Genomic DNA, 20,061 nt, shown 5'->3' on the forward strand with positions numbered 1-20,061 from the left:
CACACACACACACACTCTCCAGCTTACTTGAATGGGTTCTCCTTGTATAACATCCGAAGTTCTTCATCGTTGTCATAGTACCCCATTGACAGCAAACGGCCACTTTGTCGAGCCATGGCTGCTGACTGAGACTGATGGAGAGAGAGACGGAGGGGGAGTCAGTATCCAGTGCCACAACCAGTACCACATTGTAAAAATTCTGTTACAAGTAATACAAATTTTAACTTAACAAAACTTAAAATGTTCTCAAATATCGAAAGTATAATTATTAACTCAATTAGATCCATAATCAATTATGCCCCCAGGTTCACTGTGGTCATTAAATTGCAGATTTGTTATGAATATTCACCACTTTGGCACAACATAAACTGTATTATTGCCTAAATCCTGTTTTGTTAAAGGTATTATTTTAGTTGAGGCTTACATGATTCATATTACTTCATTAGGTTGTGGTTATCAAATTACACACCTGGAGTGAAAAACTATTCCAGTCACAGGAGTACTGGTTGATTTCTGGGACAAAAAAAATGTCATCAAACTGTCATGTGTTATCTGCTGTGTGCTCTGAACCAATGGCTTACTTTTAGGCAACACAAATAGACATACACAATGCACAGATAGTGTGGGGATCTGGGGGCCCATAAGGGCTCTTCAGCTCAGTTTCAGCCTGGGACCAGTCATTCCGGTCTTGCCAGTCCTAAATGTCCTTGTCAAACATAGCATATCAATCTGAATACATATGATCGATACATTTATGTTTTCAAGGGTGAAATCTAAATGCTAACCAAAACCTCCTCCCAACCATACTTCATAAAGTTATTTATTAAGTTGTGACATTTACTCAAAGCTGTCTTCTATCAGTGTGTATCATATATACATATGCTATATGGATATATACAGTACTTATCAATCAAACTTATATTATGTGTGAAAAAACTTACTTCTATAACTTCATGAGAAATCAGCGGAGGATAAATGAAGAGTTTAAATAGTCCATGGCTTGGTAGGCATGGGAAATAAATTGTGGATTAACATGATATGAACTGTCTGCAGTCAGAAGGTTACAAGCAGAATAACTGTGATGTCACATTCTATTCATGTCATAAACAGAAGCAGAATAGAGAAATAGAACCATGGTGTTCTGTATTCTGTGCAGTACCCTTTACTCAAGTACTGCCCTGTACTCCTGAGGTACTTGTGCTTGAGTATAATACTGTGTGCTACATTGTGCATTTTAGTGGGATATACAGAACGTTTTGTTTCTCCACTACATTATTTGACTGGTTATACTGGTTACTCTACAGATTCAGATTCTAAATACAATACATATGATCAACTAAAAAATATGATAAAGTTAGCATCACCTCAAAGTAGAAATAAAATAATGTAAATTTCTACATTACAATTATTGCACTCAAAAATGTACTAAAATACATAAGTAAGACATATTTAAAATAAAAGTACTTATTAAGCAGAATGGCTCTTTACAAAGGTGGAACTACAGTACCAACCAAATAATTTTTTTTCAACAAAGAAACCAAAATGTTCCTCGTTTAATAGCATATATATATATATAATTTTTATTTTTATTTATTTTTTCTTGTGTGTGTGTGTGTGTGTGTATGTGTATGTGGGACCTGTCTTGAATGAGGACCAGTAATGTGCGGGTAAATGGGGGGTGGGGGGGGGAGAGGTGGGCGGATGGTAGGGTGGGTTGGTAGGGGTGGGTTGGTATAATCAATAAGAAGTATTGAGGGAAGTATAGTATGTAAAAGTAGAGATGAAATTCTGAAATTTTTTTTTTTTTCCATTGTTATTTCGTTCTTATTTGATGTATGATGACTACCACCATTGCACCTTTAACTCTTTAAATTTCTGGGAGTGATTTTTATATATGTGAGATATATGTGTGTATGTGTGTTTGTTGTATTATGGTTGTCTAAGCTACTGGATACCTAAAATTTCCCTCGGGATGAATAAAGTATCTATCTATATATCTACTTCATGGTACCTAATCATGATGACCCACAGAAATTAATTAAAAAAAAGAAAAAAAAACAAAAAAACATGTAACATGTAATGTAATTTAGTTTTGAAAGCAGAATTGTACCAAGAATGTTTTTATATTGGGGTATTGCTCATTTTTAATTAAGGATCTGAATACTTCTTCCACCATTGTCTGTTATCCTTCAGACGAGTCAGTACGTGAAAGTCCATGAGTTTCATCCGAGTTGGATCCACGAAGTCTGAGATGTGTAACAGGACATACCTTTTTTTCTGATCATGTTAATTTGTGCTCCAGTGTTCAGGTTTGCTAAATCAGAAACCGTTTATTTAAATCATAAATCATATCAAAGAAGCATTTCTTTTTACACGTTCAGTAAATGCACATTTAATTAGAGAAATGATCTATCATCACATTAAGTGTTTACAGAGTAATAACAATAAAGCAGAATCCACAATTACTTGAATGATTTGAGCCAGAATAACAGTTAAATTATTGCGTAATAAATTTTGATACCATTATTGTGAACTGTGACCTTTAAAAGGTTTTCTCCAGTGAGATCAATGGTGCTAGTATTTTATAAAATCAAGACTACATTTTTCATAACCTTGCACCTCTTCTTCTATATAAAGCAGATAAACACATAGGATATCATTTTTCTGCCACTTTTGAAGTCTTTACATCATCTAAGTGACTTGCATTAATGGGACACAACAAATGTTAAACCTCATTCGACAGATTTATTTGTCATAAAACAAAACTTCATAACATCTGGTCTCCGTTATTGAATATGTGGACGGTTTTGGTTTTGTCTTTCCCTTTAGCAGACAGGACTAATGGGCACACCCCTCTTGGGTATGTAGGGTTTTTTCATGGTAACCATAGTGATGCAGTCTATGATTGGACAGACGCTGAGGCACAGAGTGCAGCCCGTGCAGCTATCAGTCACCATGGGAAGGTGGGTCTCTGGGTGGAATGTTATAGCCTGGAAAGACAGTAAGCACATCATGTTACAGGACTGAGGCAGATAAGTCTTAAAAATGTGTTTAAAATGTTGTGACAGACAGACGGACCGACATACCTGGTACCCAGAGTCATTGCAAGTCATGTAACATTTTCCACAGTTGATACACATCTCCTCATCTATCAGAGCCTGGACCTGAGAACACAGGGGAAGATCAACTGTTTTATTACTACTCAAGGTACAGTCACACTCAGACATGCAGGCAGGAAATTATTGTTTATCTGTGGAGGTCAGTGATAACTGTACTAATATTGTGACTTTAAATAAGACAAAAACAATCTCTGGTAGAGTCTGCCTTTGATTTGCTGTCTATAGATGATGACCACATCATCACATTGGTTATCCCAGACTGTGGAACACTCTGCCTACTGAAATCAGACACGCCACATCATTAGCACCTTCAAAATCCATTCTTACAACTTTCTTTTATTGGAAAGCATTTATGAATATTTAATATGTACCTGTATAATTAGAATATAAATGTGATATAATGTGTGAGAAAAGAGGGTACCTGCTCCATGTTGTTTAGTTCTTGGTATGCTCCAATGTAGCGAAGTGCTCTGGCTATCACATCCTACACGCAAAACACAGATGCCTACTTGGTTAAAAAGTTATTTCACAAAACAAAGCACAATACGTCCAAAGGAATCACAAGTGTATGCCATACCTTGACAGCAGGGACGGCTTTCTGGGACGTGTTGACCTGGCGGATGTCGGCTTTTATTGCATCAGCCTTGTTGTTTCTAAGCTTTTTCTTGTATTCTGCGATGGCGTCTGTCCTCTGCTGGAGGTATGGACCAAAGCTAGGGAGGCTCTAAACACACACACACACACACACACACACACACACACACACGTTTAGAGAAAGTATTAGTCTTAGATTCTCAGATTCACTCCTCCGTTCCAACATTCAGTGATGTCCAAATGAACCGTCATGAAATATTAGTTTTATTTGTTGACCCTGCTAGATTGCGTTCTAGGTTTTAAGAAAAAGGCTCAAGGGCCTTGAACCCTTTGTTGAATAGAGAGTGAAGCTTCATGAAGCTTCATTCATGTCTTTTATTTACTTCTTCTACATAAGTAGTGGTGCCAATGGCAGCAGAAGTATAATTAGTATAATACTAATAGTAGTATTATTGGTAGTAAGAAGTGGTACCTTTCCCACTAGGTCTTCCAGTCTGGGAACAGGTTTTCCCTTCTGATGTCTCTCTGTTGGAGGAGACTGACCGTCCCAGTCCTTCAGCTCCAGGCTCTTCAGGTACAACAAGGCCTTCAGACCTGAACATACATAGCCACCATAATGGTATTATCCTATAGCTTAAATATCCATGTTTTTTTCAGGAGGGTCAAGAGCATACAAAGTGTGTGTACATAACTCTTCAGACCTGTTTGAAAACGTAAAATCAATCTCCCATGTCAATACAGACTTTAACTCGCAGAGTACATCCTGTTGAGATAAACAAGGAACAAATACACTGGCCCCATGGGTCATTGTTTGAGATTTCCAAAAACTAGGAATATTACACCTTAATGCTAAATGCACGCATTCCATTGTTTAAAAGAAGGCAGTAACAGTTTGTGGCATTGTAAAATACAACTACAGTAAAGATGTTTGTCATTATTGCTCTTTTGTTGTTTTAGGGTCAAATACGTTATATTTGCTTAATGTCTTTAGCATGCAGTAACAAGTTACATACCCACACAGTAATCCTCAATCACTGTGAAGTCCTGGTTCTGTATTGCACTGCACACCTGTGGGAATCAGATACAGGAAGACAAACAGACATCAACAAAAACATAATGCAAACCAAATAAAGTAAGATTTTATTTTGCTTCAAATAACTGCAATTTGGATATTTTCATTAAGGACTACTGCTTGCCATTGTTTCTATCCCTCAAATCACTCTTTTAAATGAACAAATTATTTTTCTAAACCCACTTAAATAGCCTGTTTACACGCTGCACTTACTTTTGTTACCCACAGTACATTACATTAACACGAGAGGGATGAACACTTTGTTTCGCTGAACTTCTCACTTTAAAAACTTGATTACTATTTACACCGTGGTGCCCTCTGCTAAGAAATATCCACTCCAGAGCTTTTTTTGTTTTTTTTTGTTTAAGACTTTATTCTCAGGACTAAAAGGAAAGTAACAACCTTATTGGATAACTTAAATACAGTCGCTGTCTCAATCACTGCCATTCCAAAAGGCACAGACATTAAAGCTGTGGTAGGCACTTTATTTATACACTTTCAGCATATTGTAATTCATGTTTTCTGAGAGAAAACTACACTTCCCTCTGTATAGGCTTCAGAAAATCTAGCCATCACAGGAGACTTTGGTCAATCACAGGTCATTCCTATTGGCTGTTCTGCCCATGCATTGCCTGTGCGACACAGAGAGGAGAGGGAGAGCTGCAGGAAGAGGTCTCACTCTACTTCAAATTCTGGCATTTTTTTGCTTCCTTTCCACTGCAGCTTTCAAGTTATATTTAATTTCATTACAAAGTCAGGGCTCTTTACTTTACTGGATGTAACTTTTCATATTTGCACAGTGTTTCTTTCTAAGAATCGCTGGGGAAAAAAAGCACAGATGTAGGAGAATAGTAAACTTAATGTAGTAAAAGCTCATCTACAGTGTTGTTAAACAGTAAGGGGAATCAAATTAAAGTCTTAAGAAAAAGATGTATTCATCAATTTCACTAAACTGCATCATATTAACATTGACTGACTGATTTCTAGAGTAAACCATTACTTCAGTCTCACCCTGGTAGGTGTCGCAGTAATATTATCACCTGTAACACTGAGGCTCCGGCGTGAAGAAACTGTAGCCCACTCTCTGCTGAGTCGATACCTCCAGTGGCCAGAATTGGAAAACCAGGAATTGCTCTGGCAATTGCTGATACTGCTCTGAGAGCGATGGGTCTGATGGCATTACCTGCACACATTGTAAATATTATTAAGAGCTTAGGATAAGCAACACACTAGTGTACCTCATGTCACTTTAATTCATTCAGTCACTCAAGGATCTTTTAAAGATATATAATAAAAAGGCCCTGATGATGTCATCTGGATTGTCTCAACTTGGGCTTGAACACTACACATTCCATAACAGAAAGCCTGTGTTATGAACTGGAGGTGTTTACCAGACAGAGAGGTTCTGGTGAAAGATGCAATGAAGATGCATTATGGAAAGTGCAGGATCTAGCGTTTTTGGAGCTCGACCCACATTGGGGATTAAAATAAGGATATTGTGGCCTCTGCTCTTCATTTTGACCACTCCCTTTTTAATCTGTCTTTTTTGAGTCCCCTGAGGTTAGTTAGAAGTGCAATACGTGCAAAACTGTAACTAACAGTTAAAAGGGATCATGTATGTGTTTGTATGTCCTTACCAGACACCCCTCCATACGTGGTGCGTTTGCCTGTTCCAACACTCGGCCAGGGGGAGCTGTCGGCCTTCAGTCCCATCAAACCTGAGACTGTGTTAGTGGCTGTTACTCCATCTGCTCCACCTATAAAATAAAACAACAATAACAATGATCATAGACATTCATTACATACATGTTAATTATTTGCACTATGCAATGTAAAAATACAGTAGCATAAATAATGTGGAGGAAAGAAAAAGAACTGAGTGTGGTACAAAAAAATGTGTTTACCTTCATGAGCAGCCTTGGCGATGTCGACAATATTGGTAACATTTGGTGTCAGTTTGGCAAAGAATGGAATGGAAATGGCTGCACGCACCCAGCGACAGATGTTACGCACCAACACCGGGTCCTATTGACAATGACACATAAAAACACAAACATGTCAATACACAAACAATTTATCAAATCAAATTGTTAATTTTTTAAAGATTACACTAAATGGTATCATGTGTGTGTGTGTGTGTGTGTGTGTGTGTGTGTGTGTGTGTGTGTGTGTGTGTGTGTGTGTGTGTGTGTGTGTGTGTGTGTGTGTGTGTGTGTGTGTGTGAGTGTGTGTGTGTGTACCTGTCCACAGGCCAGACCCATTCCTCTCTCCCCCATCCCATGAGGACAAGACAGGTTCAGCTCCAATGCATCTGCTCCTGATTCCTATACACACATTTTTATATTTCACACCTCAACAAGCCACACAGTTTGTAACATGTAAAAATAATAATTACACAGTAGTTATAATGTGCAGTACATTCTGTAAATGGGAAAGATTATGTTACTGGTATGTAATATATCTTACCTCTGCCATCTTGGCTAGTTCTGTCCAATCTTCCTTGTTATAACTACACATTATACTGGAGATCACCACCTGACAGAGAGACAGGGAAAGCTTCATTTTCAAATGTCCAAAACCAATGTAAGAGAGTGTCAAACCCTTTCTTCCATCCATCCATACTTCAGACACAAAGACTTGAAAATTGAATCTCACTATGGTGTTGGATCAGACTATTAACACTGTTGATAGGCAGTCACCACGACAGATAGATCTACATCGACATGTAAATAGGTCTGCTTTTTTGTAACATAATAGGTAACCTTTGGCCTGTTGTCATTTTCAGTTGGCTTTTCATGTTCTTAATAGAGTCAAGACAAAACTTTGTCCATGAAGAAACAACGTGACACAAAACTTACATTATCAGGGAAGTCCCTCTTCAGCTCGGCGACTGACTGACACCAGTAGGCTGCTGTCTTTTCACTGATGAGCTCAATGTTGAGGAAGGAGCCTTGACCTGGTCCAAACAAATGACCTGAGGTGGTGCCACGCACAATACGAGGGGAAACGTTGGTCACCAGATCCTGCAGACACAGATTTATAGAGGCTAATCACAGAGACAGTGGTGGCTGTGGAAAGCTAACTGTTTTTTTTACTGGGTTGGTAAATGGAGTCAAATTCCAGTTCCATGTCATGCATGTAAGTTTGCATGTTTCCATTAATTCCAACATATTACCTATAAAGCTAATAAAAAAGGCATTCCCTGAAACATGACAGACACACCAATTAGTCAATTAATCAGAATTCAATCATTTTTATAATCGGAGGTGGGCCATTAGGGCCAGCAAGGCCTTCTCTGCTGGCCAAGAGATTGAAGAATCAGAAAATTATATATTTTTTAATTGTAATCAAATTTCAAGTTTGCCCTTTTCGCCTTGTTGGGCGTATTCTTTGACAGGCCAAAGCCTTCTAGCTGGCCCAGCCACCTATGTCAGCATTTTTCGGACCAGTTAGTATACGGTGGCCGAGAAGCAAAACTAGCTAGCATCACATAACTGTAGCAGTAACGTTAGTTCAAGTTCAGTTTGAGTTTTAGAACGTAAAAGTTAATGAAAAAAGTTAATAAAAGAAAGGTGGATGTACTTTTTCTTCAAATGCTGAGCAGCTTTTGGTAAGTTTAATGGCTGTTTCTGCATTTTAGTGAAATGATTTTACTAGCTATTACTGCTCGCTTTAGATTAAGTTGCTGCTGGTGTTTAAGGTTTGACCAGTGTCAGTGGCCGCTGTGCCTTTGTGTGTGCGTGGTGGCATGTGTGTGTTGTTGAGCCCCAGCAGCTTGGCTGGAATTGGGAAGCCTGTTGATCGCTGATTGTGTAATTTGTGTTTTTGATTGTTCTGTGGTCGTCGTATGAGTAAATGTGACCGGATGTTGTGGGTTTGTTTTTGTTTCTTTGGTAATAACATTAATTTTGACTATTGCTACGTTTACACGTGGCCGACTATTTTCATAAATGGACATTTCAACCGTTTTCAAAAATAACAAAGTGTTCGTTTACATGTACCCGTGTATTATGCCGCCAATGCCATCAAGAGCATGCCAAACCTGTAGGTGGCAGTGTAACGAGAAGCTCAAGCCCACGTTAGCCAATCTGAATCTAAAATTCCAGAGGACCGAAAATAGCAACAACAGCAACGGATCACTTCCTCTTTCTCTCTCTCGGCTGCCTAAACCTCCATTTAAATGTCTCTGTTTTTCAAAATAACCATGTACAGGTAAACAGGGCATATATGTGATGCAGCATCCTGCCATACTGCGTAAAAGTGATGGCTTCAGTGACCGTGTATTCATGTCTCTGCAATAGTGTATTAAAACCCTCTTGGTGTTGAGCCTTGTGTTAAGTCACTTTATTCCACACGATAATGTCCTAGTGTCATGGTAAGATTATTCAAAGGTGGTTTAATTGCTGTAGGATAATACTGAAGACCCAGTTGTAAAATACACGGCCCGCCACTGTTTATAATCAATTGATTACTTAGTTGATCTTTTTAAGCAGAGAGCCAGAAAAACAAAACCTGGTACCAGCTTCTCAAACGATAATAATAATATAATAATAAACTTTTTTTACTTTTTTTTTTTTTAAGCAACTTTTCAAAACAAAGTTACAAAGTGCTTTAAATGGTTGACCCAGGATTGAAAGAAATATGAATATTTGCTGATATTCTTGGTCAACCAAATTACTGGCAGACTTATCAACAATAAAATTAAATGTTGATGCAGCCCTACACTATTTTGCTACTTTTTTTTTGATGTTACCATCTCTGTTAGATATCAAGCACTGCCTTGTAGACATTGTACCTGTGAACTATAAATAAAGCTGCAACAAACTGAACAAAGGCTCAAATCAAAATAGTCACACTAAAATGGGTAAATAGCTATAAAAGTGGGTTCCAGAAGGTTTGGCCACATTCAGATACTGTAAAGTTGGTTCTTTTTGTAAGTTACTAATTAGATCATTTCCAAAATGTACAGTAATAGCTACCTTTTTGTGTCTGCTTCGGTGAAATGTATTAGACCCAAAATAGCTTATAGGTTTGCCCCCTAGGCTTTTTCTAAAAATACTGGAAATCGCTATATGTGCTGCTTGCTTGATACCTTACATTGTGTGTGTTTGTGTGTGTGTGTGTGTGTGTGTGTGTGTGTGTGTGTGTGTGTGTGTGTGTGTGTGTGTGTGTGCATGTGTGTGTTTACTGTTCCAAAGATTCTAAACCATCTCAGACTGTACCTTATCCAGTCCGAATGTCTTTGTTAAAGCGAAGCCCCATCCTTGTTCAAAAGCTCTTCTGATCATAGCTGTGCTGGTGGTGGGAGGGGCAGATGCCAGGCCGAACGGGTTGGGAAACTTTATCCCACACATCTCAACGCTGATGTCCACCTGATCTATAGCACTGTAGAATAACGGCAGCTTCGGAACTGGGTCCACTGTCTGTCCGTGCGTGGACTGCAGTAGGAAGGGAGATGGGACAAATAATTCACTTCGCATCATTAATATTTTATTCATGGAGTTAGGCCTGAGTTAAAATCATCATGATGTACTTGGTGTCCAAAAGGCAAGTCCCAGTACTCATGACTGTGGTGGTACTCAGAGTTAATAAGAAAAACAGTCAACATCACATTCATGAACTGCGTTGAAAGAAGATCTAACATGTAAATTTAAACGAGAAACAAATACTGTATCGAAAATCATTTGGTATTGCTTATTATATTAAAAAAGGCTTCAGATGTCGAAGTTCCAACTGCATATAAACATACCCAGCACAATAACATATGTCAGGCACGCACACAGAGTACCTGAGAGGTTAATTTTGTGATTTCAAATGCTTATATATTTTGTATAATAAATCTTTTTATAACTCCATAACACTTTTTATATGTTTGTGTAACTTTGGGTAAGAGATAAATAGGTTATCTCTGTTCAGCTGAAGCTAGTAAGGAGACAGTGGGACAGCTGGACCATTGTTTGGGTCTGACAAACATGTGTGTTGAATGAACCTTTAATAGTCTCTACTAGTCTAAGAATTGGCATGTGGCCTGATTTATTTATTTCTTCTTCATCTGGGCAAAGATACAATTATTTCTCTTACAGTACCCTACAGCAGACCTTTCAAATGAAATGGAATAAAGGATCTGAAGAAAATGGTGTGGCACATTATGTACTGTAAAGCCTATGTGACTTCTTAAGAATGAACTACAAATTGTAACCAAGATGACACATATGAGACTTAGCTCTCTCTCACTGATGTCAGCTGTATGAGATCTGTATGCAGCCATGGATTGGAGAGACAGATTTACCTGAATGTATCTGTGAATGTGCCATGAAGCCTGTTTGCCATCGTTCACTGATTCCACTGTGGTGTTCGCCAAACCAGCAATGTCTCCTCCTGCAAACACCCAGGGCTCACTGGTCTGCATAGTGTCGGTGTTCACCTCTGGAGTACCCCAGCGGGTCATCTTCACAGGAGCCATGGCCTCACTCACTACACACAGACAAAATATGGATCAGGTTACAAACAGGAACAGGAAACAAACTTACGGAAACAATTCCTACAAATCTGAAAAACTCAAAGACTTAATTTCCGTAATGTAACAAACATATGCATATATATTTTGTAGGACCTTTTCCATAGTCGGTCACACAAAGAGACTAAGAGTTTGGAAGATTGTGGTGAGCCATATTGGTTGATAACATCTATGAAAGTCATCCTGTGTTCAATAAATAAAAAGAAATTTGTATGAAAATCATCTGTAGTAGAAATTAGCCTTTAAATACCGATATTTTATTTATTTATTATAAATACAACATATCAACATACAAAAACAAACTGAAAAAATACACAAACAGATACCTTTCACAAACCAAAGAAAGATTTATAAAACATCTTCAGATTCATATTAGTTCAGGGCTAGCGGCTACTCAGCTAGTTGGTTAATTACCTTGAGGCTCGTTGAGCATAGACCCAAAGGCACTGATGATGTAATCAGCCTTGAGTCTGACAATTTGGTCCTCATCTTCCATCCAATCGCCCTCCTCAGTCTGCTCGGTGCGACAGAACTGTAACCCGGCAACCCGACCGTTCTTCATGATGACCTCACGAGGAGACAGGAAGGGCAGGAACTCACACCGCTCCTCCTTAGCCAACTCCATCTGACAGAAAAAAAACACATGTATTCAATATTCTCTATTTTTCCATCTGCCTGCATATCCATCCATTCCTCATCCGTACCTCCTCTGGAACAGCCCTGATGTTAGTGAATCCCTTCCTGAAGCAGACGTAGACTCTCTTGGCTCCACAGCGAAGAGCCGAGGTGGCGCAGTCAAACGCAGTGTCACCGGCCCCCAAAACTATCACCATACCTCTTATCTCTGGCAGAGAGGAGCGACACTGACACATACCTGGACACAGTGAGACCGAGACAGAGACATATGGTGCCTTGAGATGTTCTCTGACTCGTAAAATATACTTTTCTGTACTAGAAGATTTTTTTGAACTGGCCCGCTTCCTGTCTGATTTCCCATTCATACCTACATATGTTTGTTAGTTGAAGTGAAGTCACCAGCGAAACTGCTGTGTGTGTGTGTGTGTGTGTGTGTGTGTGTGTGTGTGTCTGTGTGTGTCTGCCTGTCTGTGTGTGTGTGTGTGTGTGTGTGTGTGTGTGTGTGTGCGTGTGGTTTATCGGTGTTTTAAGCCCCCAACGTCTCCTGCCTGGAAGGCACTTGGATTAGGCAATGGTTATGGTTATGGTTAGGTGCCTTGAAGTCAACAGTCGCAGCGCTGCCTTGAAGGAGACGTTGGGGGCTTAAAACACCATTGAGCGTGTGTGTGTGTGTGTGTGTGTGTGTGTGTGTGTGTGTGTGTGTGTGTGTGTGTTCACCACAGTACCTTTCTTGCTGGCTGAGGCCACCATGGGCAGAAAGTCTTTAGAAGTGAAGAAACCTTGATCCATAGTTAAACCCTGGAAAATTGGAGCTCTGTTGGCCTGAGGGAGCCCTGGAGACACACACAGACAGATGCATTGTAAGAAAAAGTGTGTGTATTCTAAAATAGTTTCAACAAATACAGTTGTCAATGGCTCCATTGTGACTTTGAGCAGTTTAACAAACTTAAAAAGACAAGACTCACAAAGAAGATGTTCTGTATTAAACCATGTTTGCATAACAGTTGAACCCACATAAGCACACACATAGACATATTGTACAATTGTTACAAATGGATTAAGAGGCGCTCACCAATCCCGATGAATACAGATTTAAATCCTTCCTCTTTCAGGGATGTCAAAGTCATTCCATTAACACCTAGACCCTTCTCACATACCACCTGGTTTGTACACACACACACACACACACACACACACACACACACACACACACACACACACACACACACACACACACACACACACACATTTAACAAGACTGTGTAAGGATGGAATGAAATGATCAGAAAGGTCTTAACACATCATTATTGTTGTCCTAATGTTCATGAATATGCAACATTATGAATCAACTTGTATTATTTGATCCTTGTCCATTTTCTGTCCAACATGGGACTGACAATAGATTTCAAAGGTTTGGGATCATATTTCAGTACACGTTGAGTCCACTGAGATGATCAAAAACCAAAACAACAGAAAGAGAAGACAACCAAAGACTAGATAAACAAACAAGTATTGAAATACTCTGTGTATTCCAGCATTTTACAGTATGGACACTAAGGCCACTTCAAAAATGATGTGTGAGTAAGTTTCATACCCTGACTCCCAAATCCTTCATCAAGTCTATTTCAAACTGGACGACCTCATAGGGAAGCCGGAACTGAGGGATTTCTGATGTGCTACAGGGAGGCAAACACATTTGTTAAATGTTGAATGTGTTTCAAAAATTACTGAACATTTAGTTGCCAAGTAACAAAATAGTCAGATGACCTTGTCAGACTTTGTCAAAGATTCTGCTGGATTAATGCCAAGTTTGTTTTTATTTTTGCAGTTATTGAGGATTTATGTTTTTTAATTTCTCATTGACAGCATTTGCTGTATCTTTAGCCCTGCTTTGTATAATTATGTGTGTAAAAGTCTTATGATAAAGACTGACTTAAAACTAATTAACAATCAAATCCTTTTGTTGACACAATATCATATCATACTATATACATACTTTCTCTTATATCATACTTCTTTGATATCTACATCTTTGATATGATATGATACACAGTATGATAATGATTATGATGATTATGATGATTATGATGATGACAACGATGACGTTTATGATATTTTACCTTAGGCCTCCAATGTACTTCTGTTTCTCAAATATGGTAATATTATCATATCCAAGACGGGCCAGGAAGGAGGCACAGCTAACTGATGCTGGGCCACAACCAATTAGAGCTATAGGGGCGTGGTAAGACTCTGGCATCTCATTGGCTGGTGGCAGGTCAGGATTTCTGATCTGAGGGATGCCCATCTTGCTAAACACCTAGGAAGAAAAAAAGCACACACGCATATTTGAAATAATACACTGGTCAAGCCCTTTAATAGACTCCATTCATATCGTAACACTGATATACTGTACATAACTCTCAACACAACATGGCTGACTTTAAAGTGAGCCTATGCACCTCTTGCTGAACAGTGGCTACAATTGGCAATAAAGGGACAATGATTTATTTTTAAAATATATTGTACTGCTTGTTCAAGTAGAAATTACTCTAGTTCATTGCCCACTTACAAGAACATGAAAATTGAGCAAAATCCATCCAAATCCAATCCACCGAGGACAGTTATTGCAGTTGAACACACTATAAGTGGACCTTCATTTAAGATTATTTCGTCAAACTATAATGTCCAATGCTCAAGAATCATAAATTCAGAATACTGACTCCATGATGCCAGTTACATAGCTATTTATCTAAAGCCTATATTAGCTAGGCTAATGCACATATTAGACCAAGTAAGGCTGTATCAGTAAAAACCCTGAGTGTGCTTAATAGACCAACGGTGCTTAGAAGTATACTTTTCATTTAAAAGAAAAATATTTTTTCTCTTAAAAGTTACATGTTGTTGCATTAACATTAACCTTAATGTAATACAAATCATTTTTTAAACCCAAAGCCAAGTTGAAAGTTTGATCTCACCTGGGAAGAATATACTGAGTTTTTAAGACACTGCTGTATGGTTAGGGTTAGGAATTACAGAAACAGTTATTATTTGTTGGGCATTTTTTAGGCCTTTTATTTATACAGGATAGCTGAAGACATGAAAGGGGAAAGAGAGGGGGAACCCACGGCCGCTGCATCGAGGAGTTAACCTCTATATATGGGCGCCTGCTCTACCAGGTGAGCTAGCCAGGCGCCCAGAAACAATTTGTCATACGTTTTATACGTATTATTGACAGCTATACATGTTGTACCTCAGTAGCAAACTGCTGTAGCCCTCCAATATTAATGGGTCCCTCCTCAGAAGCATACAAGTTGCAGCCGCCCACACACAGCTCTGATGTGGGACACACCATTCCACAGGTCAAACCCAGGGGGTTGTCAGAAAGGATGGCTCGCGCTGACCCATAGTAGTTCTGGTAAACACACACACACACAGACATAGATACACACAAACATGAATGATAAGATCGTAACATAAATACTAATTATAATTTTCTGTATATTTAACTACTCTATTCCATTTTTGTTCCTAAATTCTTCGAAACCATCTTGCACGGCATTGAACTGTCAAAATGGCCATGTGTATGGATGCATGAGTGTGTTTGTGTGTATATATTTTGCAGTACCTTATTAGAGATGCTTGTAATAAATGACTTTATGTCCAGATTAGTAGGGCAGCTCTTCTGACAGGGAGCATCCACACATTTTAGACACCTAAACACAGATTTTACTTTTATTTAACAGTTTAAATCTAAGTTATGAAAAATCATTCGTTCCAGACAAAGAAACAGTCAAAGAAAGCAGCAAGCATCACGGCAACTATAATGTGAAGTCAACAATGTACAACATTGTTTTTATTCGCATGCACTGCTGTTGGCCACAGGTTTTCTTTTTAATGTTATCACTGGAAATATCACCATCAGCCAACAAAAATGAAATCTTATAAATATACAACTCGTACTTGTGGACAATCTGTAGCCTGCTAAATGAGAGTGAGTTTGTGAGATTGGGTGTGTGTTACAAGTCAGTTGAAAGTGTTATTTTATCGTTTGTAAAATAGCAAAGTCATTCATTCTTACCTCATTGCTTCCCGTAGTGCTCCGCGCTCGCTCAGTGTTGTGTGTTTGATATCGTCAAAGTTGTTCTCTAACTTCACACAAGACTGAAGAGTGGAGGAAATAGAACAATGAAAAATAATTTAAAGGAAACGGGGACAAGAGGAGCAAAAAAAAGTGATGGACATGGAGGAAGAAAACATAACTAAACCACACAACCAAAGCAAGTGTGTGTGTGTGTGTGTGTGTGTGTGTGTGTGTGTGTGTGTGTGTGTGTGTGTGTGTGTGTGTGTGTGTGTGTGTGTGTGTGTGTGTGTGTGTGTGTCTGGTATACTTACATTACAGTTATGTTCAGGGTTTCTCTTCCAGTGTTTCTTTTCTTTCTTTTTGCTCGCTGTGGATATAATTGAAGCATGAGTCTTCACCCTGGGATTCAGAGCCAGGATGCTCTGTAGAAAATAAGGGAAAATAGATCAAAACATCTATAAAAAAAAAAACCTCTTGATTGTTAGACTCCGATAGACACAAAGATAATTGTACTATATCATTGTTAGACTCTGTAAGTACTTATGCAAATTGTTGATGATGATTATAACAATGAATTGTTGAGATCTGTTTAATACTGCCTCATCTGACTGGTTTGGATCTTGCTTTCTTAATTGGATATATAATTCTGTTGTAATAATATGTTAGTATGGGACACAATTTGTTTCTTCATTTCTGCTCTTGTGTCTTCATACCACGGGTCACATAAACTTAGTGCATTGACCTGGCAGCTTGTCATTATCTTATCATCTTGACCCCAACCATTCAAACAAGCAAACTTCCTAGAATGTTCCGTAGTTTCAGTAGATTTGCCGGCAGATCTCTCTGGGCTATAAAGACAGATACCAGTAGTAGTTCATGAGTAACAGGTGGAAAGCAACTTTTAAAGTTTTACACTTATTAGCATTTTTACATTTGTGAGGTGATTTTGTTCTGCTGTGCACTTGCCATGTGAAGAGTATGAATGACAATAAAGTTAATCTTGAATCTTGTTCATTTTGAATTATTCCTCTACTTTTTAGTACTTGGCGAACACAGCAAAGTAGCCCCTTGTTAGGCCTCAGATTATTGTTCTGTCTAAAGTCATGGAGGCTAATCCCCAAACTAAACCAAAACAATCACATTTGAAAAGTACATATTTGCATAAAAATCCCTCCTTCATATGTGCCTAAAGATTGTTTGTTTGAATTTGCTGATCAACAATTTATTATGTAATATAGAAAACGCACACCAAGAGTTGTAGTGAGGGGCTATCACTGTAAGCAGAGTTTAAAGCAGGAAAAACGTGTTGCATAACTCTGGCTCCATAGGGATTTCTCTTTTAAAGGTAACGTTTCAGGCCCTAGGCCTTGGTCAAGATCAACATATCACTTTTTTTCAAGTTTCAACTGATTTATAGTGACTTTAAACTATGATATTTTTTAAACAGATGCATACCCCATATCTCTTTACCACTGAAAACAAAAAAACAACAAAAACCCTGGCAGAGGAGTACTTTGCTTCCAAACATGATCATATGATGTTTGAATATCAGTAAAAAAAATGTTAACAATAAGAAGATGTATAATTTTTCATTTGTATCCTTACATGACTTAAAATTAGTTTGTACCATAATGTGTGAATTTATATTATCAAGATTATTGTCAGATATGTTGTTATTGTGAGTTTGAGGTAGATTTCCTCTCCGCGCAAGGTTATTTGCCACCTGTAGATATACAGTATGTTAATGAAGAGAGTACCCTGAATAGAGAATCCTGTTCAAGAAACAGATACCATACCTCAATGTCTGGAAGATCTTTACTCAACATGATTCTGTCTGGTTTGGGAATGAAAGCTTCCAAATGCTTTCTGAAGATCTTTGTCTTTTGGATTAGAGGTCCGAAGCACTGTCTGGGACTGCTCTGCTCCCAAGTGCAACTATCTGAGAGCTGACCGTCCTTATCAGGTCCACTGCTCTCACTGACAGTTATAAAACACACTGACTGTTTAAGCCCCCATATGTTGTCTTTTGTCAGACTAATCAGTTGATACGGAAGCTGATATAACTCTCTGTGGATCGAAGTTCAGGCCAACACTGGACAGCAGCCTTGTTTCTGGGTGCATTGCTCTTGAGCTCTGGTTAAATCAAACAATAACTACAGTAAACTGGCAGGTCCAAACTCCACCCTGCATAGGCTGCATATTTTTCTTTTAACTCCTTCCTGCCTGTCTCAAGGACTCCACTTTTCTCTTCCGGTTTCTAGGCGCACTGCTGCTAGGCAGAAATGAAATCCAGATAGGCCAGTTAATAGTATAAGATTGTTTTTCTGCAATACAAACTTAGGAGAGGCACAGCACCGACCGTGGTGGGTGAGGGTGAATCTATACTATTTGTATGGATGTTACTGTATTTTTTTTTCTTAACACAGAGAAAAAATACCATGAGGTCCAGATGGAATTGTTGCAGGAATGGAGACAAATATCTCAGTGTTACCTCTCTCCATCATCTTTCTTACTCGGTTCTTCATCCCTCTAATTCTCCCATCTCAGTTCTTCTTCATCTCACTCTTTGCTTTCCCTCGTATCCTGATTTCTTTCTCCCTGCCTCTCATCTCTAGCCTCTCACTCTCCTCTTTAATTTTTCTCCAACTCTTCCTCAGTCTTCAAGTCTACAGCATTTTTCTGTTGTTGCTCAAGCTGGAGAAAAAGGCACCTTTGTCCGTGTTGAAATGTAACTAATTACATTTGCTCAACTACTGTATGCTTAAGTACAGATTTAAGGTACTTGGACTTTACTTATCCTTTTCTTTTTACGCCACTTTCTACTTCTACTCCACTACATTTCAGAAGGAAATATTGTACTTTTTACTCCACTACATTCATCTGACAGCTTTAGTTAATTTGCAAATTGAGATTTTTGTACACTAAATACATGTAGTTTATAAAATACGATCTGTTGTTATAAAGGAAACCACCCAACAATATAGCGGCCTTCAAGTACAGATGAAATGATTATACCAACACAGAACAGTTTGGATCGTTTCCAGTTTCTAAAATGTGAGGATTTTTCTGCATTGAGTACATTTACTTTTAGTAAATTTCCCTGATGATACTTACATACTTTTACTTAAAGTATACACTTTCAATGCAGGACTTTTACTTGTAACAGAGTATTTTTTACAGTGTGGTATTACTACTTCTTCCACCACTGCCCTTTGTCCCTTCCCTCACACGTTCTATCAGCTGCACTGAAATATAGTTGGTTAAAATCTTTGTTTTATGTTGTAGGAGCTAATAAACAATAATATACCCATTATTACAGTCCAGATGGCTGTGTGAGTGTGTACAGACGCATGTGAAAGAATGTAATGTCCGCAACACTGCTTAAAACTCCCATATTTAATATAAAGGCAATGTTTCGACCCTACTGGGTCTTTTTCAGGCAAATGGTGAACACATTTGATGAAGGGATATATGTAGGCCTTACATTCAGCTGACCCACCATGTGGCTTCAATTAGTCTGATTAGGTCTGAAAGGCCTAAAAGCCCCACTCATGACTCAATTGAGAGAACACTTTCAAACAGGTTTTTAGCAAACCTATACATCTCAAAAAGGGCCTTTTTAAAAAAAGCAATATCCCCAAAGGAGTACATGATATTACTATGCACAAAAAAGAAGGATTTTATATATATGGAAGTTTCTTCCACTGAATATTTTTCCTCTTTCTTTCCTTTTCTTTTTTGTGCATAGTAATATCATGTACTGCCTGAAGAAGACCCAGTAGGGTTGAAACGTTACCTTTATATTAAATATGGGAGTTTAAAGCAGTGTTGCAGACATTACATTCTTTCCCTTTAGTATTTTTCATTTGTCCTGCACCTGCCAGAAGGTGGGATGTGTACACAATTACTTTTATAAATGTACACACGCATGTGCCCACAAACAGATGGATGTTAGAGATAAGCAAATTTATATATTTATATCTATCTATCTCGCCAAAATGTTAATTGCAATGCTGCATTTTCTAATTGAAATAATAGACAC

The 20,061-nt window shown here is 38.3% G+C and overlaps 1 protein-coding gene across 1 annotated transcript; it reads right to left on the reverse strand.

The window, feature by feature from the left end:
• Nucleotides 1-2,725: 2,725 nt before the first annotated feature.
• Nucleotides 2,726-18,222, reverse strand: LOC144527036 (dihydropyrimidine dehydrogenase [NADP(+)]-like). Its single transcript, XM_078264861.1, has 25 exons — nt 17,816-18,222; nt 16,331-16,441; nt 16,017-16,099; nt 15,564-15,651; nt 15,189-15,350; nt 14,059-14,255; nt 13,533-13,614; nt 13,011-13,098; nt 12,664-12,771; nt 12,007-12,176; nt 11,717-11,927; nt 11,075-11,259; nt 10,008-10,223; nt 7,644-7,808; nt 7,252-7,320; nt 7,026-7,109; nt 6,690-6,810; nt 6,423-6,542; nt 5,826-5,968; nt 4,727-4,781; nt 4,186-4,307; nt 3,697-3,843; nt 3,541-3,603; nt 3,087-3,164; nt 2,726-2,990 (listed from the first exon to the last, which is right to left on the reverse strand). The coding sequence occupies exons 1-25, from the start codon at nt 17,843-17,845 to the stop codon at nt 2,826-2,828; spliced, it is 3,063 nt and encodes a 1,020-aa protein (XP_078120987.1). The 5' UTR covers nt 17,846-18,222; the 3' UTR covers nt 2,726-2,825.
• Between the last annotated feature and the right edge of the window lie 1,839 nt (nt 18,223-20,061).

Source organism: Sander vitreus, chromosome 12 (genome assembly GCF_031162955.1).
Source record: "Sander vitreus isolate 19-12246 chromosome 12, sanVit1, whole genome shotgun sequence".
Classification (NCBI taxonomy): domain Eukaryota; kingdom Metazoa; phylum Chordata; class Actinopteri; order Perciformes; family Percidae; genus Sander; species Sander vitreus.